The sequence below is a fragment of the Tripterygium wilfordii genome, chromosome 15, assembly GCF_013401445.1.
Source record: "Tripterygium wilfordii isolate XIE 37 chromosome 15, ASM1340144v1, whole genome shotgun sequence".
NCBI lineage: Eukaryota > Viridiplantae > Streptophyta > Magnoliopsida > Celastrales > Celastraceae > Tripterygium > Tripterygium wilfordii.
This window is the reverse complement of record NC_052246.1, coordinates 10,177,675-10,200,314: the sequence shown is the minus strand read 5'-3', so window position 1 is coordinate 10,200,314 and position 22,640 is coordinate 10,177,675. Positions and strand designations below refer to the sequence as shown.

The following is a 22,640-nucleotide window of genomic DNA, read 5'->3' as shown; positions in this document are numbered from 1 at the left end:
CTCTCAAATTTATGTCAAATTTATATGATATTAAAATAATTATTGATTAAAAACACATATGTAAAACTCACTTCATATCCAACCCCTCCAAATTTATGTAATATTAAAATAACTATCAAATATATGTAATATTAAAAATAACCATGAACTAAAAACAATCATATCCAACCCTCCACAGCGTTATCCTTAACAAATATCTCAAGCATTATCCTTAACAAATATCTAACCGCCCCTCGACTTTTGAATGCCGTCAAAGTCGCAGAAGCCAGATCGAGAACATACGCGAAGGCTGAAGCAGTATTTGTGCAGATCTTGAAATTGAAAACCTAGTTTATACAGGTAGAGTGGTCTGACAGAGCGATATGTCGAAGACGATAGTGCAGCCTATTGGGCAAAAGAGGCTAACTAACGTAGCGGTGGTTCGCTTGAAAAAGCACGGCAATCGTTTCGAGATTGCCTGCTACAAGAACAAGGTCCTTTCATGGCGTTCTGGTGTGTAAGTACTCGTCCACCGCTCTCTGTCTTTGACTCTGTGCATCTGTCTCTGTATTAAATCATCACGTAACGCTTTTTTTTTTTCTTTCTTTCGTATTTATGGAATTACTGCTGAATAACCAATATTAACCACGTTATTGTTTCCTGGAACAAGTGAATTCTCATCGGATATAAGCTTAGGTTGGTAGATTATAGTGTTAGATTGAAGGAAAGAAAATTAATCATTTAGGGTAGTGTTACAGAATTGTAGACTATATGTCAATGCTACTATGTCTACTGATGTTGGGTACGGATTGCCTGGGTTGCTCAAATTTAAGTACTAGTATGTAAACATCAGGGTATAGGGGATTCCTGATTAGCTGCTTTGCAAGTATGAGCCTGACTGCCTCCATGCACTAGTCAAAATTGAGTGTTTGAGGCTTTCAGCTTAAAACTGTGTGGTAGAAGTTGAGGTGATTGCTTCACTTGTTGTGGCTTGCCAGGAACCTTATCTTCTTTCATAAAAGTTGGCACATATTATTGCTTGCTAATCTATTCATGTATGCATCATTTATTTGCTTGTTGACAAGAAATTTTCCACTCCTTTTGGATCCTTTCTACTCTGTCCTTTTGTTTGCTTCTTTATCTACTCAGTTATGTTTGTATTTTTGGAGATAGAATTAAATGATCCTCGCTCTTATGCAAATCCCTAACCCATGCTTTGGAGAAGACTTCCCTGAGACAGAAAGAGACTGCTCAACATGCAGAGCCTTGTGCTTGTAGACACCCTTCTGAAGCAGTATTTAGATGTTGATTAACATCTTTCTCTATGTCGGCCATTTATGGGTTTTAATAAATGGTTCTCTGTGGATAATAAGTCTACTCTCTTATTGAAATTGAGTATGTTTGGCAAAATCTAACATATGTATTGTGAAACCTGTTTGGGACTAAAGTTTTGATGACGATGCGAACCAAGGGGCTTGCTTGCAATAAATATGTGGATATTTACTAGGTGTTATCTTAAAATTTTGAACAGAGAGAAGGATTTGGATGAGGTGTTGCAGAGTCATACGGTGTATTCAAATGTTTCTAAAGGAATTCTTGCCAAGACAAAAGATTTAACCAAAGCTTTTGGAACAGATGATCAAACTAAAATATGTCTGGAGGTGGGGCATTTACTATTTGTTAATTTAAGGATTTATATGCATCAGCTGGCTTATACTGTTTATAATGGTAGATATTGGACAAGGGTGAACTTCAAGTTGCTGGGAAGGAGAGGGAGTCTCAATTCTCCAGTCAGTTTCGGGACATTGCAACTATTGTTATGCAGAAAACAATAAATGCTGAAACTCAGCGCCCTTATACTATCAACATGGTTGAGCGACTGATGCATGAGATTCATTTTGCAGTTGATCAGCATAGTAGCTCCAAAAAGCAGGTAACCTTATTTCTATAGTTCAGCATACGCATCATTTCCTGTTTTATGATTTATGTAAGTAGTTTACGATTTTCGTGTTGTACTTGGTTGCACAAGTATATGCTAATTTTCTGGCATTTACTCTCATTGGAAACATTTTTTGTAGAGATCGTTTGAAATCAAAGACCTTTCTTATAAATTTACCATCCATAGGGTTCTACGTCACTCTACTGTTTTGAATAACACAAAATTGATTGGTCAAATATTACCTGTAATCTTTTATAGAAGGTTTTAATTACGATTTGAGAACAGAAAGAAATATTTGTAGAAAACAATGTTATTCTAGCTCAGATCTCATCTCTGCCATGTGAAGCATAGCAATTATCTGAAAAGAGAAAAGGAAAAGAAAACTTGTGGTACATAATTGAGTGAAGTACTTATAGAAATAGGTAGAACTAGAGGGACAAGGATGGTGGCTGCTGTATTTCTTTAATTACTGTATCTTTATTATTTAGTGGTATGCGATGTTACAGTGAAGAAGATAAACTCAAGTAAGGAGCACGTAAGTCTGATTTTGGTTTTGAAAGACTGAAGTGCCACTCAAAATTTTATCCCCCATTGGATGATGTGTAAAGCTTCCATTTTTTTTTTGTCCAATGGAAACTGAATTGAATTCTACAAAGTTTAGAATGTGCAAATGGACTTGTTCTTGTTGGGTTTTTTTTTTCCCTCAGGTTTTCATCCTGTAACAGTCTTAATGCATTCCTTGGTTCGTTTAATGTGGACATCCATGGGCTTTTCTATGATGCCTTTAGGGCTTGATAACCTTTTTGTCGTTTGCGAGTAAACATTCAAGTTACTTGTGGTAAACTCTTCATAAGGTAAGTAAAATTTGGAACTTTTAAGTGAAACATATTATTTCTTAAAAATGGCAAGGCTTTAATAAATTTGCATTTGAGTAACCATTTTTTCAGAAATTTAAGTAAATCTTGAAAAAATCATGTAAAACATCTGATAGCAAGAGTGAGGAAAAGTAGCTAAAGCTTTAAGGGCATTGTGGCAAAGCCTGGATATCTTGTCATTTTATTAGATGCATTGCTGAAAGACAAGACATCCTGCAAGTAATATTTCCTCTAGCAAATGCAAGTTCTCTGCTCTAGCATTCTTACAGTTCATTATTTGCAAGTCCAATCTCTATTGCCAATAACTCAAAGAAGATGGTCATTCTAAATCACATCATTAAGCTCCCAAATATACCAGAATTTTCTTAGTATACATGTTTATTGTTACTAGATTTCTGATTTTATTTTGCTTTTGTGTAGCTGATGAAATTTCTTTTGCAGGCCCTAGAAGTCATTCGTGAGCTTCTGAAGCACTTCCCAATAAAGCGGTCTCCAATGAAACTACGGCTCACTGTTCCTGCTCAAAAATTTTCTTCTCTTAATGAGAAACTAGATTCATGGAGTGCTTGCATAGCTTCAAGAGATGAATCTGGAAATCAATTATCAGTTGTAAGGCTGACTTGTACCCTGCTTATACTTTTATTTAGTTTCATTTTCTGCTAGCATGTGCTTTTATGACACATTTATGTTCCCTCCTGATTGAGTTGTAACTTCAGTTTTGCTTGTATGTTTTTTGATGCAGTGATTTGAACAAGTTGTGTATATGAGAACCGTAGAAAACTAAAAATATTATTAGGATAAAGAACTTGTTATACAACCTAGAAATTACTTTTGTTGAGCTATTTTCTGTTTCTTACTCTTTGGAACACTACTGACCTCAATATAGAGAAGTGTTTTTTCCCCACTCAAATGATGACTCTTGTAAACAAATGTATTTGTGCACTTGTGCTCTTTTTTATCCCGTGCACACGGCATGGGTGTTGTTACAGAATCACAAAATTTAAAATGGACAAGTGCTTGCACATTTTATTGTTACATAGGTTTTCTTTGGCAACTTGAATATCTATTAACAAAATAAAGGGTACAACAGGTTACAATCATTTTGCTGGTTCTTGCTTGTAACCCCCTCTTTCTTGCATTGCTTACGATAAATGTTGAAGTTGTGTAGTAGTTAAAACCTTTAATTTTATTAGATTTATACATTTTAATCATATTCATTCTGTTGGAGAAAACAAAATAAGCACATTGTAGTTCTTGGATTGAGATTTACATGTAAATATGTGTTTATATTGCTGCATTTTATAGTGTTATTCTACGTGATATTTCTACTTAGTTGCATTCTGTGTTATTCTATTCCAAGCAATCAGAATTCCGCTTTTTGGTCTGTAAGGTCTCTTTTGATTCCTTTCCTTTTCCATGGTGTCCCGTTGTTTTGCAGGTATGTGAAATGGATCCGAGTCTATTCCGGGATTGTGATGCCTTCATAAGGAGTATGCAGGGAAGATTGGAAATTCTTGCAGTGTCTGTGCACTGTGAAGGGGATACGAATGTAGATCATTATGATGATCATGAGGATCTTCCACCAGCATCCCTGCCCAAGGATTTCGTACACAAGGAATTTATGGAATCCGTACCCGAATCGAGTGAGAGACTACAAGAGCAAGCTCTCTCGTCAGGAAATGGGAATGCTGAAGGACGGATAAAGCAAAATAAATGCAGCACATGCTATGCATTTGTGGGGGACTCCAAGCAATACAGAGAGCACTTTAAAAGCGACTGGCACAAGCATAACTTAAGGCGCAAGACAAGACAGCTTCCACCCCTTACTGCGGAAGAATGCTTGGCTGACTTGGAGCTAGGTGACTCAAATGCAGATTTGCAGGATTATTCATTTTGAGGTAGGGCTGACAATTTTCTCGTGTCATGGCCCCGCTTTTGCACGTGAATTTATGTGGCCTTCTAGATATGTATTGGGAAAATTTTATATACGACAGAACAAATCAACTATTAGAAGTAGTTTATGATTTTCAGAACCCTTGTGCAACACTGAAAACTTATATTATCAGGTGAAAAGTAATCGGCTTTCTTAGTATACATTTGTGCATCTGAGTAAGATTGAATCGACCTCTCTCTCTCATTCTTTACTAATGAGTAAAGGAGATGCCATTTGTTCCGTAGGTCTTAGGTGCCTGCAAAGATGTTTTCTGCTTCTTGGCCGTAGCCATTAAGTCTATTTCTGCAAGTGCTTATTGTTCCAGAGCTTCAGCACCCTCCCCCCATTAACATAGCAGCATCAAAGCTGAATGTCTCTTTATTCATATGCATGGATTTCGTACTGAACTAGAAGGTTCAAGATGGTCACAGCCCTTGCCGTCATTGTCATTGCTCCTTATTTTAACAGCTTTTTGGTTGCTAATGAATTTCTGACATAACAGTTGCTTGTTTTAACCTCTTTGTGCCTGAGTAAAAAAGAAGGAAGAAATCATCAGCCTACAATGGCAAATTCAGATGGCTTGATTGCTGGAGCGCTGGTAATTTTTTGTGATAATGCAAACATTTAAGGTTTCAAGTTATAGATGCTACACACAAAAACGCACACGCACTAGGGCAACCATTTAGTTACACAGACCACTTTTGTGTCTTCCGGAATAATGTATAAACTAGTTGAATACTCGCGTTACTCGCGGATTAGCATGCCCATAAAGCAAGGGTAGTTTATAACAGGATTGGAACACCAATGGTTTTTTTTAGGCAATGTTTAGTGAATTTTTTACTGGATGGTACTCGGAGATACTTAGCCATTAGTTGATGAGAAGAAACCACGAAGTTCCTCAACCTAGAATATGTAACGGAAAAAAATGTTTGTGGTACATATGAAAGTTTCTTTAGAAACCCATAAGAGAACCAACCTTATTTGCGTCAAGAAATATGTAGTTTACCTGTCTACAAAAAGTTCCATTCTCGAGGATAGCCTGTTGTTCTTGAAAGTAGAGGTATTACAAAAAACGATTATTAACAAAAGGTCAAAGTTTGTTTCGGCAAAAATAAATTGTTCCCTTTGTACTTATCAATTGAGTACGTCAGTCTTCTTTCTCAAAGAAGGGTTCCATTGATTTCGTAAGACATACTAGCGAGCCACATGAAAGGTTCTTGTCTATTGAACACATCATTTTCACATTCCAAGTAGCAAACATCTCCTATTCATTCATCAAAATCTGCCTAGTTAATTCTAAGAGACTTTGATGGAAAAAAAAATGCATGTTATTGTATGGAGGAGGAGAAAATTACATCAGAGAGAAGGGTTGAAAACCTTATTCAAGCTTACCTAAACTAAGCTTCTGGAATAAGTTGTACTGGTCACCTTCGACAATTGGAGTAAAAGCACGAAATCTTGATGGGATAAGCCGTCAAATCATAGAAACATCAAACCGGCGAAAATGATGAGAAACATGTAAGAACCCCCAAGCGATTGTCTAAACAATGCTGAAAACACGCAATTAATTCATAGAAGAATCAAGGGAAGAAAAAAATCGTCAAATCATAGTTTTATTTTTTGTCTCTATATATCAAGGCAAGCAAATACAATTTGTGATTCTACACTTGCAGAGAGCTTTCCAACGAATTGAATTGTCACCCTTTAAAACGTAAATTCATTAAATTAATTTAATTATCCTTGCTCTTCAAGGTGTGGCCATTATAATTGATTTTGTGCTCATAAAGTTAACTTACTCGAATGTCAACAATTGTATTATCGTTCTATCGACAAATTGTATTATCAAATATCAAAGGTTTGTACTTCTTGTTATATACTAATCATCACTTATTACTTGTACAATTAATGTGATTAGCTTAACGAATTCAACATAAATACTTTCAAGTTATCTATAAATAAAATAGAATAAGAACATGCACAAAACTTGATTAATATTTAATTGGTTATGAGAGCTTTTTGAGAGGAGAAATAGAGAATTCTTATGAATCCATATGACAACTAATTGTACAAATTGATTGTTCAAGTGTCAAATAATGAGAACAATTGATTAGAGCCTCTCCTTTATATATAGGTATAGATACAACAAGACACTTCAGAGTTTAGACTACACACTGATTAACAAATATACACTGATATAACGCATTCAATTTCCCTGGACTTCAATTTTGTTACATAGACACCACTTACAAGACAAATTTAACGTGGGGGAGTGTGTTTAGTTTATGAATCCTAGCAAACTTCTGGGGTCTGGTTGTCATTTCCCAACAAAAATGGACAAACATCAAGGGAGACATTCATTCTATCAAGACCCCCCTGAACAGATGGTCAATGAACCACACCACACATTTACCGTGAAGCTTTGATAACGTATATGCCACCCAAAGTGGATCTCGACTAGTTAGCACAATAACTTACATGAGACAACATAAACACCACTGCACATCACATCAGGCGCTCCGTTGAGGGAAGAAGAGAGAGAGCACCATGAATTTCGAGAATTCACTCTGATCATCAAAACTCATGAAGACTAACTCACCAAATTGACATCTCAGTCGGCTGCTCATCAAAATTAGCATGGCAAAAAGCTTTTAACTTACATTACATATGAAAGCTGATTTCGTTGCCAAGCTCAGAGTAGTACTCATTGTAGTTGAGATAACCCCATAAATGAGATAGACCAAACAGCCCATGTTTTGGTGACTTGCGATAGCACAAATGCAATTCTCTTAAATTCTTTTCAAACTTCTGCTTAATGGCAAGAACCTAGAAAACAAGTGCAAACATGATCACGGTTAGCTGATCTCTTACTTATCAATTTCAACAAAAACCATTCGAGAGTACATTTTAATTAATGAAAATACATCAATTAATTTGAAATCGACAATAGAGTAACATTAGAAAACAAATACAAATTGAATAAAGATGTCAGACTTACCTGGGATACGTTGACTCTAGAGAGTTTACGTCGCAAATCTCCCTGACCCAATCCCGCTTCCCATCTGCCCTCAGCAAGACAAGACCTGAAGTCTAATGCACATTGCAAAATGCTTGCAATGTTGTGAGCTATGGACTGTGTTTCATCCGAGAGAAAACATCTGTGAAGGTTTGTGTCATTCTTAACTATAAATCAAATCTGATCTGGCAAAGGTAAAAAACTAAGAAGGCCAAAGGTGTATCCATGTACAAACAGAGGTAAAAAAGATACAGTATATTCAATCAAAACCAAATAACTATAGAAGACCAAAGGGGCCACATAAGTCCCTGTCTAGCAGCCAGCTAAAACAAGGAAATCACCAGATGCCATAATTTAATAAAAGGTAAAAACTAGAACCAAAAGAAAAGCATCTTGTGTCCATTAAAATCCGCAACAAGAAGATAATAGATAAATGATATATAAACAAGAAGAATAAACATTCTATAACAAGAATAACAACTCAAGTCAATAGTGCTTCACAGAAATATTCCATGGCTCAGTTCAAAGTATCAGATTACCCCATTTCAAAGTTGTATACATCATGCCCTCAGTTCTACCACCCAAGGCCATATCACTCTAGGCACCCCAAACGTTTGCTCAGTTTTAACCTAAAGGATGATATTTATGATGACATCATTCATAAATCTGTGTAAGAAAAAGTCAAAGAAGAGTACAAAAGGTGTGTACGAAAAGTCAATCATAAACTCGATGGTGTGAGATTAAATCTCCTTGTGCAACTTGGATTAATTGATACCGGTGGTTTGTTTACTCTGTATGAATGGTTCGATGTGGGCCAACCTTGGAGAGGTTCCACGTTTTGAACAAAAACAAATCAATAAACTCTTTTAAGTTCTGAACTAATAAACACATGCACCTTTAGAAATTACCACCTGTAACTCTCAAAAATCATGAGTAAGGTATGGGACTTGAATCATAGTAGACTTGCTCTTTCAGACAGAACTCCAAATACCAAGTGTGAATGCAATAATAAAATATATACTTACAAAATTTTGTCACCATTCCGATTACAAAATTTTGTCACCATTCCGATCTTTGAAATGTAAAATAAATATTTATGATTCACGTATGCATGGTGACGGTAAAATGCACTTTCTTCAGTCCTTCGATGAAATAAATATTTGAAGAGCACACCATTATATTAAATGTTAGCTGCTAACGTATATGATGCATAAAAGAAAAAAAAATGATATCAAAAACTTTAGATGCCAGATCCATCACTATGGGGGGGGGGGGGGGGGGGGGGGGGGTGTATGTTGGGGGGCAGGGCTTATGCAAAATGTAGCCAGTTTTATATCGAGAGAAAAGGACAGCTACGACATATTAGTCATTGCAATTGTTCTTGCTTTTCAAAAAAACTCCGTCTAACTTAAAAACTAAACAAAATTAGAGTAAACATATGGTAAACCTCAGCAAGGATAGCCAATGAAATCTGCACAACTAATACCAAAATATTCACAGAAAAGGCCAGACAAATATGTGCTACTTGAGGACCAAATATTAATTGCAAAACCGATCACACTATTGTTTTGCGTGTCAGGACAGGGATCAGCACTCGACAGTTAAAAGATGATGCAATACTTCCTCGGAATGAATTTATGCAAAATTTTCACCCAAAATGCTCTTGCAAATGACATCACAATACCTCGCAGAAGAACAATATCTTACATGTGTAAAGAATCAGTTAGATATGCCATATGCGCTGACTCAATGTCCATCATATCTTTGACCTACAAATCCACAAGCAAGTTTGTCAAATTGACAATAAAAGAAAAGCCAAAGGATATATGTGCGCGCGCGTATGTGGTGTGTGTGTGAGGATAACACCAAATTGCATGACCGTGTTTCAAACAATGGCATTCAAAAGAAGTACAGAAATATCACAAATCATATATAAATCAACTTCTCTAATTGCTCTTGCTCTCAGAAAAAATAAAATGAATTGTTCCTGAACTTTTAGCCCAGCTCTAGATTTAGCCACCACAAAAACATGTAGAAAAGAAACCAACAACTGCATTCGCTATTACAAAATAATAATATTTTGTTCTTGGAGGTCTTTTGAATAGGGCAGAGTTGTAGATTATTCCGTCAAACTGATATTTTTTAATTCAAACTGGTAAAAATTGTATCATTTTCCTGGAAACTAGAAAGTATTTTAAACTAAATGTAAGCATAAGAAGTCTAATGATCACCATATAGATAAATCTCGCCTTGTTTAATGGAAAGTAATGCATTTGCTACTAACAATAACTGAATCATGTCGTAGGCTTCACAGGTCAGTTGAGAATTAAATGACAAGATTGACTAGTTCTTTAAAAATTTACCCAACACAGAATCATTCACTTTGAACAGAGTATGAAAAAAGAGGGAAAAGAAAAATAGTTTTCTCAAACCTTATGCTTAAGGGAATGAAGAAACCTGCACCATGATACGTGAGACAATTGTGACTGCACATATTGCTGCAATGTTGATGCAAAATGATTGACCTGGTGCCTGTTAAAGAACAGAGAATCTGAATTGTTCACAAAAGTACATCTCTAAGTAAAGATGTGAACAAATTTAAGGCTCCAACCGATGTGCAAAAAATGATCCCCGCATTCTAAAACCCCAGCACCATAAAAGAAGTAATACATTGCATAACTTTAAAACCTCACTCTCTCTTTACTATTTCAAAATATTTTTCCAAACACAAACACAACTTGCAAACCTTGTCTAAGTAACCATCAAACAATGCCAAAAGCAGATAGAATGCAAGTCAAATGCTACCGTAGTGGAGATAGGGTCAGGGAAGGGCAAGATAACGTAACCTCCCATGCACGAACATTGTATAGCAATATGAAAATATGAGTGACAAGAAACTGAAGTAGAAAGGAGAATTTCCAAGTGTACCTCATCTTAATCAACATATTAAGTTTGTCCACTTCCGGTCTATGCTCTGCAGAACGATGATTCTGACTTATCAGGTGCCTCAAATCCTCCTGTGGATGATGTTACATTCCGTATTACAAACAAAAGTCACCTAAACTCCAGTGAACTTCAATTTCTCGATAACAACTGCTGAGTGATTGAACTTCAGAATAAAATAAAATTGACAGCCTATTCAAATGTTCCCTCAACTGCATGCACTTTAAACTATCTATTAATAAATAATTGATTGATTTGTCATACATTATCTCAAGCAGCGCAAACAAAGAGGATTAACCATGTAAAAGACACAATAAATAAGCAAATAATGCTACTGAAATCAGATAAAGAATTCATGTGGAATTACGAAAATTAAAAATTGTAAATCTTATGCATAAGAAACATATAAATTAGTTATAGTACCACATAAACAATATGAACAAGGACTAAGTAATATACGGAACAAAAAAAAAAATATAAAGACACACAAAGTCACACACGCAAAATGCATAAATATTTAATAAAAGAAATTAATTCTGAAGATCAGGATTCGGGCATATAAGAAACTGGAGGAATCAGTGGAGATAAACTACTTGATATTCTATATTTCACACGCAAAGAATGCTCATGAAGCTCACAAGTATTACCTATCTTTTTAAAGAATCATATGCAGCTCTCACTTGTTTTAAACAAATAGGAAAAAATAAAAGGAATGCAAGGAAAACTGTAACAGAGGGGAAAGGGATGTAGAATACAAGGCTAATAAATACTAGAAAGGCACGCTTACCTTCAAACAGCACCATACATCACTCAATGAGAAAACAGCAAGCTTCACTTGTATCAGAAAACTGAATATGTCAGCATATATTTTCAATGCGCCAGGAGTAAGAACAATACTGACTGGCCAATCCACTCTATAACCTAAACCTAAAAAATCAAAGGAGTGAACTCCTGCCATAATTGAAATGATCAAAATCAGTAAAAAAGTCAGAAAAGAAAGGAAATTCAAAAAAAATTTGAAACTAAAAATGAAGAGCACTTGACCAATTGCAACTAGGAATTCTTTCAATAAACAGACACAAAAAAACATTAATAAAAGTGTACCAATTGCTGAAGCCGCAAGGGACATTACATCATCTCCTTTATTGTACACAAATAACCTATTTTTATTATGGTCTTGCTCACATGAGGACTTCTGAATCGCCAACTCAAGAAGCCCTTGAATTGCAGAAACTCTCTGATCTGCCTCAGCAACACACCATTTCTGTGATTCAACGCAACAAAACAAATGGGATTAGGCAATGTCACGCGAACCAAATAAATTATAAAGTATAATGTACAGAAGAAGCTACTAGACCAAAATACATTATGCCAAAGGGACATGATAAACAGATCAGCCCAGTCCGCGAACTCCATAAAATGGTAACGCCTCAATGCCAACAAGTGCTCTTGCAAATCAAAACCATCTTCAAGCAATTTGATTGTTAACTTGCTGACATAATTATATCTGGCATTGTTAAGGAAAAACATAATTCACATGAAGGATTGCTCTAACAGAACCTTTGACCATAATAGATCACTGAGGAAGATTCTACAGGTCCCAATGAATACCATGAGGAAACAGGAAAAATGTACTAGAAGAATCTCAGCGAGTTCAAGATATAATTATCAACAATCAGCAATTATGCACAAACATAAATTAAAATTTACAAGTAAAAAGGAATGAAGAAGAATTGAAATTCAGTGAACATACCCACGTCTAAATCCCTAGCCTCTCTCATAGAAGTCTAGTTCCAATTAATTCCTGCATTACTCTGACACTATCATTTCTAGGCTATCATTACTCTTTGTAGCACATATATAGCAAGAAGTCAAGTTCTCAAAAGGCGTCTGACCAACCAACCCAAATAGCAAATGTCACCCTTCTCATAACAAGTTTTTCCTTAGAAACTTCCCTTCAATTCACACTTGTAGATATATACCAAGTAGACTTCGGCATTATAGCACCATTCCTTTCGAGAATTGAGAAGAGTGACCTCTACTTATAACACTGCGTGCGTCTTACATAGCCAATATTAAAAAAAAAAAGGAAATTAGACCTAATTTTTCCAATACCCATTTTCATGCACGTCTGTGACACTGTATGTAGGTATGCAAAAACAGATAATAGGAAAGTTGAATATGCACAGACTGAAGTGTATTTATTTGTACACAAGGATACTGAAGCAAGATTTCTTGCAGCAGGCATTTGTCAACTATGAAATCAAGAGGCATCTCAAAAGTTGTTGAAAAACTCTGCCCAACATTTTCAAATGTCTCATCATCATCATTAAGAGAACTACCGAGCAAACTTTCCCAACTTCCCCCTCCAGAAGCATTTTTCGAAACATTTTCAACAATATCATTTTCTTTCAAGCATGAATAAACAGAAGAAGTCTTAATACTAGCAGCCATTTCGTCTCCACCATTACGTACTTCAAGATGGCAGTCACCATTGCTGTTGGAATATAACAGATGCTCAGGTCCAATTTGGTGTCTTGCACTGGAAGATAACTTCTTATCACATGCTCTGCAAGGGTCTACTACAGATGAGAAGTCAAAGCAAGACAAGGATTGCCCATTTTCTAAGTTTTGTCTCTCTCCAAGCTCACCCGTCTGCTTAAACAATTCCTTTCTTGACAACATTGGGTTCATACTGAGGGGATTGTGACAGTTATTAATCTTCCAAAAATTCAATGTGGATAAATCAGATATAGAAATTTCATTTACAGGTTGAATCCCAACAAAGGAATCTTCAACTACAGCAGTGCTGGTAGCAAGTACTTTGCCAATATGTTGCTCGTCTTCATTTAAGACTTTCATAATCCTTTTGTTCACCGATTCAGCAGTGTCAGATTGATTCGAACTTCGATCATCTCTACAATTTCCATCCACAAGAAAAGGATTTCTCAGATGGTTGCCAAGGGTCCAGCTTTTATAATGTACAGTATTCGTACATAACTTATCATATTTATGTGACCGGCATGAATCTCCAGTCTCAAGAGGCGTAGATATGTTACTAAGGAGGGTTCCCCTACAACGAAAATGCATAGAATGGCCATCATGTGCACATGTACTTTCGCATCTCTCATGGAAATTGTTTTCCACATGATGTGAACCATCACATTGAAGAGATTTCTGAGGTGAAAAATTAATGGGGCTACTTATAAAGAACCTTAAGGCAGAGAAGTATTTTTGTTCATGCCCAAACAAACTATCAGGATTCTCAGTCAGCAGCTGGGAGTCAGTTTGCACCTCAGAGTCACTTATTGATGAACATTCAGATAAATCAGAGGTATCCACCTGATAGATAAATTCACCTTTCACACTAGAGTCATCAGAATCCACATCACCTATAGTTCTGCATCAGAAAGATCAAATCAGCAATCACATGCAAGCAGGAGATTATGCAATAAAATATGTAAAACCACCAAGGATCAAGAAGGAAGAAATAAATTCATCCTCAATAAAGATTAAATCATATCAAGAATAACAAAATTCCTCCTAATACCAAAAAATAATAAAAGAATCATGCACCTTTCAACACCATCACACGGTAAACTTAATTTAACATGCACATGAGAAAAAACATGTATGCATAAAAGGAGTGACGTGCATAGAGAGAGAAAGAGAGAGGGACAATTGAGGACACTGCATTAACTGTGGAAGAAACTATTGACCTTAAATCCAGCTCTGGTGAAACTGCATCACTTGCATTCCTGGCGCCAATATCTGATAAAATAGGAGCAGCACCATGTTGAACTACCTGGAAAACGAAAGCTTTACGTGCTGCTAAATAAGCAGTATGAAAAACAGAAAACAAAGAATATTTACTAACTAACGAATTAAACAGTACTGCAAATTGTCATTCAACTTTCAACCCCAGACGAAATCAATACAATAATAAAGAATACATATATCTCACATTTTTTCAGTGATCCCACCCATGCCAGGGCGACATTGATAGGAATCAATAGGCAATGAGACAAACAAATTTCTAAAGGGAGGACCTGCAATCTGCGATGCTAAGTTTTGCCAGTCCTTCGTTTATTTATGCAAGTTAAGAACACTTGACATGATTGTTTGCTGATGTACTGGACAAGTCTAGACCCAAGAACAAGCACAAACTACCACAATAAGAATATTAAAATATTTCAGTGTGTAAATCCATTATCACAAAAAATGAAAAAATAAGTTAATCAACCCTACAAAGCATTTTCAAAATTGTCGAACATGATCGAATCCGTCGCTTTCTTATTTTATCTTTGGTTCACTGCACCATGATCAATGATAATGCCAGGCTGGCATGCTCAAGGAACCCCAAATTTCATCGTAATGGGATAATCTATTTCCTTATTTTAAGCAGACCCCCCGATCAGTGCAATGGGATGTGTCTATTTATCTATCTCTTGAATAGAAACGGGAGTAGGTTTGAAAAAGGATCTTAGAGTGTCTAGGGTTGGACCAGTAGGGTCTCTTAACGCCTTCTTTTTCTTCTCATCGGAGTTATTTCACAAAGACTTGACATGGTAAGGAAGAAGGGGGGGAACAAACACACTTGGAGAGCAACGGAAAATATCGAGAGGAGCCCGAAAGCCCCCAAACCAAAACGGAAGCCTTTCGATTCACTCCCCATTCTCTCTTAAATAAAGCTCGCCCTCGAGCCCTGGACAGGTCGGCCGGGTCTTTCCCTGTTGTCCCCACGAGAAGACGTGTGGACGAGGATGCCCAACGTGTAAGTAAATCTCTCCCCCAGCCTCGGTCTAAAAAGCTCCTGCCCTTCTTGCGGGCTCTCAGCGATCAAATCAGGTTTTGGGAGTTTCCGGTGAAAAACATTACCTTGCTTTGAATAATTAGCTCATGCCTTCTTGCTTGCTGTGCCCAGTGCGAATCTCGTTCGTTCCTTTCTTTCTTTTTTTATGTGTAGTTACAGATAAGCAATAAAGCCGGGAAAGCGGTTTAGAAAGCATAAATGTTTCTAGGCAATCCATACGTGAATTCAATTAACAAAGTTATCTAGGAAAATAACATTATAACGAGTGTCCCAAGGACAATACAAATAAGAAAGGCTATTCTTCATATTAGTATCCCTCAGATGTGTTTCCCTTTTTGGTAGGTAGGTTAGGAGTTCTTAAAAAAACCTATCTTCTCAATAGGATCTTCTTTAAGATCAAGAGTAGCTTTCTAAGACTTCGTACCTCAGACCTTCATTGTAAATTCAGTCTAACATAAGAACCTCCTCCGAGTGCCCTTTCATTGCTATTTGTTTTCTATGCTTGAATCTCAACTGAAACGATGACTAGAAGATATCTTTCCTAGTGGGATGATTTAGTCAGGGCAAAGGACGAAGCGGAGGTTCAATATTGGATTCCAGGGACTACGTGATCTATTGTCTCTATTGGATACTTTCTCTTTCGTCCCTAACACCCTTTCTTTTTCTCCCTTACCCTCACTTCTCCCTTTCTATCTCTCTCTCACTCTCTTGCTTCTATTCTCGTTGGGATTTGATATAGATGGGGAATGTATAGATTCGTAGTAGTTCGCCAACATCTCTAACTAATATAAGATATAATTTCACTTTACGGCATGGCCAAAAAAATGAACTTTGTCGGTTAGCCTTTTTACGCTGACGAATGTCTCCTTTCTCTTTTCTCTGAAGTCTATAACAAACAAGTGGGAGAGGCATAGGCACAAAAAGAATATCAACGAAGGGAAAGTTTAAGCGGTAGCACATGAACAATGAAACAAGGTAAAGAAAACTTATTATAAAAGTTGTACATGTTTCTAATCAATAAATATTGTAAAAGAAGGCATGAACGCACTCAAACAGATGACGATATTAGCATTACCTGATGATATCTAAATTCTAATTTTGTCCAAAGATTGTCAAGTTTCTCCTGCATCTTTCTATAATAGCTGTCTCTTGCAATTACGGTGGCTTCGAAATTTTTTTTGCTTAAAATCATTGGAGATGCATAAAAGGAATCATTTCCTAAAAATCCACTACAAGAAGGAAGAAAATCCTGATACATATGAGCTCCAGGGGCTTCAAGATAACAAAACTCAAGTAATTTCATCAGTACTTGAAGCTGTTGACCAGCCCTCAAAATTGGAACCAGGAAGTCGTTGAAAAAACAGGGAACAGCAACTCCATCTCGCTCCTGAAGAGGTCATGCAAAATCATATTACAAGATTCAAAATTACTTCCAAATTACAGCATATGTATATAATTTCTCAAGAACCAGAGTTTCAGAACTAAAACATTACCTGAGTACTTGCCAATGAGAAGTCAATGGAATTTCCAGAATCAATACATGAAAAAGACAGTGGTTTCTCAACATATTCCACAAAAAATTCCTTGTACGGATCGAGGATCTCAGCTTTGAATATCCATGATCTAATAAATCCACAATAGGGCTCACATGACCGAAGAAAAAGAAACTTGAGTATAGTACAGTGTGCAGGATCAGCAACCTGCATGTACATCGAAACTTGGTATACAACACAAAAGAAATAAATTGATAAATTCAAGAAATAGAGTAATCTAATATCTGGCTGCAGCAAATTCAGCAAGTAAAAGAAGTTATGAGACTAAAAAAGAGCATATGACTCTCCCAGATGTCAGATGAGGATGACATCCAATAATTAGTAGCCAACAGTTGGATGTCCTGTTGCAGAGAAGATTTTACAAATTTAAGCAGCGCAAATACCTAACTCTAATGTATTCTTCATTGAAGTAGCTAAATTAAGGCTTTTTAATATGCATTCAGAGAAGCTGATAATTAAAACAGTGGAAATGAACAAGTACGTCAAAAAAGTAATGATACAAGGATCAGGAACTAAAAGAGGTATAATCAGCGCAACAAGCCGACATTATAGAAAGAGAAGAAAGAAATAGAATTGGACCCACCTGTAGTTGAGTATACAAATAAGTAAGCAGATCCCCTCCCTGATAGAAGTTTTGAAATTCCAGAACTGCACTGGCATTTACGTCCTCAAAGGACGATGATAAGAAGCAAAGAGCTAACTTATGCAAGTTGCATATACTTCCGAGAGCTTCAATCTGAGTCTTCAATTCCTTTGTATGGAGGTATAACTCCAGCAGTGTTACTTCAGGATGCACTACACTACTAAGGCATCCTGTGCCAGAAGATGCATGCAAAGGAGCTTTCTTTGATGAACGCCTTAATCCCACTGATGCACTCAATGTATCCAGTGCACATGTGTAACCTTCCAAAACCTTTCTCACAGCAATGGCAAACGCCTGATTAACAAGACTGTAAGGAGGGTAGCGGTCCTGCTGTGCCTGTACTTCACCACCACAATGACTTACATTTGCCGTGGATGCAGAAATTTCACGTCGTTCCCCAACAGAATTCGAATCCAAATCCAAATTTGTAAAATGATCTACAAATCTATACAGGAGAAAAACTAAGCAACCTGAGCAGCCTATGGAGTTAAGCATACTACCTATAGCATGAGTGCTTGAAGACCTATTCCATAAACTTGGAATTTGATTGACAGTCCGATCAGCTGGGTCAAAACAGAATGCGCCAGAGAGTTTCTCAATGCTCATGAGGGCTGACTGTACACCTTGTAATGCATTCAGTGCTAACCTCACCACACTGGCCTCCTACAGCAAATATTTATACTTATGACATGAGAGAAATAAAAATAAATAGCTGAATCATGAACGTTACTATCCTTTGCTTGAACAGAGAAGTAAAATTAACTAAAGTTTACTGCCTTGTTATTCTTCATCTTCCTTTTTCCTTCTTCCCATATGAATGAAAAGCCATTCGTCTAAGGGAGACTCAAGAGAAACATACTAAGCTAAAATAGTAAGAAACTGGGTATAAACATACTTATAACAGACCGTGTTGACAGAACTGAAACTAGCATCAAACAAAACTATAATATGCAACTTTTATATGACTGTAACAAAAAGTTAATCCCCAATAGTTTACCTAGTTGACAGGGGAGTTTATGACATTCTATGAGACTAAGATATGCTCGCATGTGCAAATATCAAATGTCTGTAACTAGGGTTTTAGAAGGTAAAACAGGCAATACATCTAGAAAACAAGTAGATAAATAAATGCAACTAATTAACAAATATCCTGTAAACCCAGCAGTATAGAAATGAACTAATATCTCGTACCAACCAAATTAACAATTGAAGCTCGTAAAATAGTCGTTTACAATCCCTTAAAAACTGCATCCACTATACTTAGTCATATTCATAACAGAAACTTATATGCCTCTTCTTAATCATTGACGAGTCAAAGTGCTTCACATTTCATCATGGAAATTAAGTATATCTATAAGATAAGAAACAGCAGTTCACAGGCCTTGCAAAATGACACAGTACACCAAATACAAACAAAATAAAAAACATTAGCAATTGGAATGTCATATTGCTAACTAAAAGCTATTCGTTCACGAAATTAAGAACACCAGCTAACCTGGGTAACGTACCAACAATAACATATATGTGAAAATGGACACTTACAGAGACGGAAGAAGTTTGGTAGTTAGGATCGGAGCGAGAAGAAGCCGAAGAGGCAATGTCGTGCTGGGAGAAGCGAACGCCACCTTCGGAAGGAATTGATTCCCAAGTGGATGGAGGGAGCCATGGATCTTCCACCTTCAATCTCTCAAACAACGACGCGAAATTTGTCCCCCCTACCGCCATATTGCTCTGTTTGAATCTACACGACCATCACCTACAGTGCTACTAGTACCAGTTTATTCGTGAAGGCCTTGGCCCGAGACGAAGAAAGACACGTGAGAGAGGGGTTTTGTCACCGGCGCTGGAAGGGACAGTCGCAGTCTGTTCGAGGCCAGCGACCGTAGCGATCGTGAATCGGAGATATTGGGCTTGGGCTTTAGAATATAAATGGGCTGTAGCTGGGTATGTGGTTTGGGCATTATGATATTGGGCTTGAACGCAAGTTTGGTTGATATTGGGTTTAGATACAAGTCAGGTGACTCAGGTCTCCATAGTCCATATGGACTTTAGCTTTCTAGTGGACTAGACTTATTAGTAATTTAGTATCTTCTATACATTCTTGAAAACTTAAAGCTCAGAGAATATTTTCTCTTTCTCTGAGCCTGCCATGTCATCAAGCTAAACTCATGAAGATATTTGGCTACCTGAATTTAACTTTTATGGTGCATTTGGTACAGGGGTAATGGGGTGTAATGGTTACAAAGGTAATTAAATTTTGAGTTTATTTGTGTTTGTTATGTCAGTATAACTTTTACTCCTGTGATAAATTTTAGTAATTGAATTTATTTTTTATACATAAAGTTTATTGGTGGGGGACCTAGGTAATAAAAAGTAATAGGAAGTTTTACTCTAACCTATTACCCCCTTAATTAAATCCCAAAAAACTCCTCACACATAAGGAATATTTTTTCTGCGCGTTACCTCTATCTCGTTGCAACGCTCGATCAACGATCTGTGCTTGTCTCTCTCGATGATCTGTGCTTGTCTCTCTCGTTGCAACCTAGAAGCTCGATCGAAGATCTGCGCTCGTCTCCCTCATCGCAAACGCCCTCTTCTCTCTTTGAATTCCCAAATCTCTCCCTTGAAGCTTCTAGGTATGGCTTGAATTTCTCTCTTCTCTGATAATTTTTTATCTCTATTCTCTTTGCTTTGCTTTTGTCTTATTGATTGACTTGAGGTAGTCCTTTGGCATGAACCCCGATTCCAACAATTTGTGAGTCACGTCGTACCTTGGATAGATTTTCGTTTCCTAATACCTCGTATGTTTTTGGTCTCTCTGTTTAGGGAAGTGGCTTTGGGTGGGATGATGAAAGGAAGATGGTAACCGATGATAAGACTATTTCTGATGAATGGGTCAAGGTACTTCCTTTATTAATTTTTGTCTTGAGTTCTGTAATTTTGGTTTTTGTTTGACGTTCATTATTTGATAATTGAGTACACTTCTATTCTTTTGTTATAATTATTTATATTTGTTTGAAAAAGCTTGGTTATAGTGGTTTGATAATAGTATTCTTGATTACACACACGATTAATTTGTTTAGCAGTGTTTTCTTGTGTAATTATGCAGGGAATTGTTTAGAATAATGTTGATTTTTGTTCTTAGTAGAGTTATCCTTTTGCGAAGGGGTTGTATATGAAATCATAGCCATTGTATGATAAGTTTGAGGAGATTTTTGCCAAAGATAGGGCTATAAGGACTAATGCAGCCACTGCTGCTGATCGTGTTTCCCAATCTATTGCTACACCCAATGAAGAAGTTCCCACAACCACTGCAACTTCTAGTTCAACAAGAGAGTCAGCTTACAAGAGAAAGTTAGAAGAGATAGAAAATTCACAAGCTGAACTTGCTAGAAAGGTGGAGGCGACCTTTGATACTGGGAATGAGCAGCTCTCACAAATTTTTGCTGCCATTACTACTAGTTCAAAACCTATAGATAGGGCACAATTGAAATATGATATTGGGCAGTTACCAGGTCTACAGACATTGCAAGTGGTGCGGGCAATGAAGAAGATGACTCTTGAAGGTATTGAAAACTTCTATGCTATGGATTATGTGGAGGAGAAAACCCTTTATGTGAAGATGGTGCTTGGTTTGATTTAGTGATTGTCTGGAGGAAAAAACTTATGCGCTACATTTAATTTGCTTAAATTTGGATGTTTTAAAAAACTTATGTGCGATGCTTGGTTTGCTTGAATTTGGATATTAGAAAAAACTTATGTGCTATGTTTTATATGTTTGAATTTAGATATTGGATAATTACCAATGATGAATTTGAATATTAGAAAAAACTTGTGTTACGTCTTTGTCATGGATTTGAATGTTATCAAATTATTTTGTTGAAATTATTAACAATTGTTGTTATATATATATATATATATATATATATATATATATATATATATATATATAATATGTGTCTACCTCTGTGTGTGTGTGTATATATACGCATATGTATCTATATTTTTAAAATTTCTGTACATGATAGTCGTAACAATAAAAGAAATAACATGATCTCACTTTTTTTTAGTTTGGTTCATTACAATAATAACAAACAAGGATAACGGTATTACACCAATAACGTATAGCTGTAACAAACAAGAGTAATGAATGATCGGGTAAATTTTACCCTTCTTTACCAAACAATGGTAATAATTATTCTCCATAATTATTATTACCCTTGTAACATTTACATGGATAACAAATTATACCCCCAAATTCTTACCCTCATACCAAATGCACCCTTAATTAAATCCCAAAATATTTATTATTTATCAAGACAAAAAAAAGTTTGTTGCATATCATATCATTCTAGGTTTGTTGTTTGACGATTCACACGTAAATACGTCTATCTTGCGTCGATTGATAGTCTCAAGAACAAAAAAGAACGAGAGTTCGTTGTTTGACGATTCACGCATAAATACATCTATCTACCTTGCGTCAATTAATAGTCTCAAGAACAAAAAAAGCGATCATCTATCTCAATCTAGGTTCATGTTACACGAATCTCGGGTAGATACATTTCTCTTGAATCGACTCATAGTATTCATAAATAATATAAAAACCCAATCAATGAAAATCTTTGAAGCGTCTATGGCTTCTGTTTTGGATGGGTGTTCTCTAAATACCTGGAAGATCACGATCAAAAGATGTTTCCTGCTCCAATTGATTTGCAATAATCAATTTTCCTAATACTTTCTCCGCTTGGATGGTATGTGTTCGGTTGCTCATCTCCGCTTCCATGGAATGCGTTGGGATCAATTCCCCTTTCCTTGCTCCATCATGGATTTGTCACCTCTTGGTGCAGAGTCAAGTCAACGGTCGCTTCTTTATTTATTGATTATGCTTGGATAGCTGCTTATTGTTCTTCAATTCTCATAAGGTGGATTCATTTGAACATCACCTGATC

At 36.4% G+C, this 22,640-nt stretch overlaps 2 protein-coding genes across 2 annotated transcripts; one reads left to right on the top strand and one right to left on the bottom strand.

Moving 5' to 3' along the window:
* The first annotated feature begins 204 nt into the window (after positions 1–204).
* Positions 205–4,906, top strand: LOC119980040 (ribosome maturation protein SBDS-like). Its single transcript, XM_038822687.1, has 5 exons — positions 205–496; positions 1,511–1,640; positions 1,712–1,912; positions 3,235–3,402; positions 4,232–4,906. Exons 1-5 carry the CDS (start codon positions 363–365, stop codon positions 4,688–4,690), a joined length of 1,092 nt encoding a protein of 363 aa, XP_038678615.1. The 5' UTR covers positions 205–362; the 3' UTR covers positions 4,691–4,906.
* Positions 4,907–6,801: 1,895 nt separating this feature from the next.
* LOC120016944 lies at positions 6,802–19,565 on the bottom strand. Its single transcript, XM_038869955.1, has 14 exons — positions 19,234–19,565; positions 17,632–18,354; positions 16,989–17,195; positions 16,571–16,882; positions 14,402–14,487; positions 12,904–14,082; positions 12,048–12,189; positions 11,787–11,946; positions 11,470–11,633; positions 10,668–10,756; positions 10,172–10,271; positions 9,447–9,508; positions 7,722–7,881; positions 6,802–7,549 (listed from the first exon to the last, which is right to left on the bottom strand). The coding sequence occupies exons 1-14, from the start codon at positions 19,414–19,416 to the stop codon at positions 7,385–7,387; spliced, it is 3,732 nt and encodes a 1,243-aa protein (XP_038725883.1). The 5' UTR covers positions 19,417–19,565; the 3' UTR covers positions 6,802–7,384.
* Between the last annotated feature and the right edge of the window lie 3,075 nt (positions 19,566–22,640).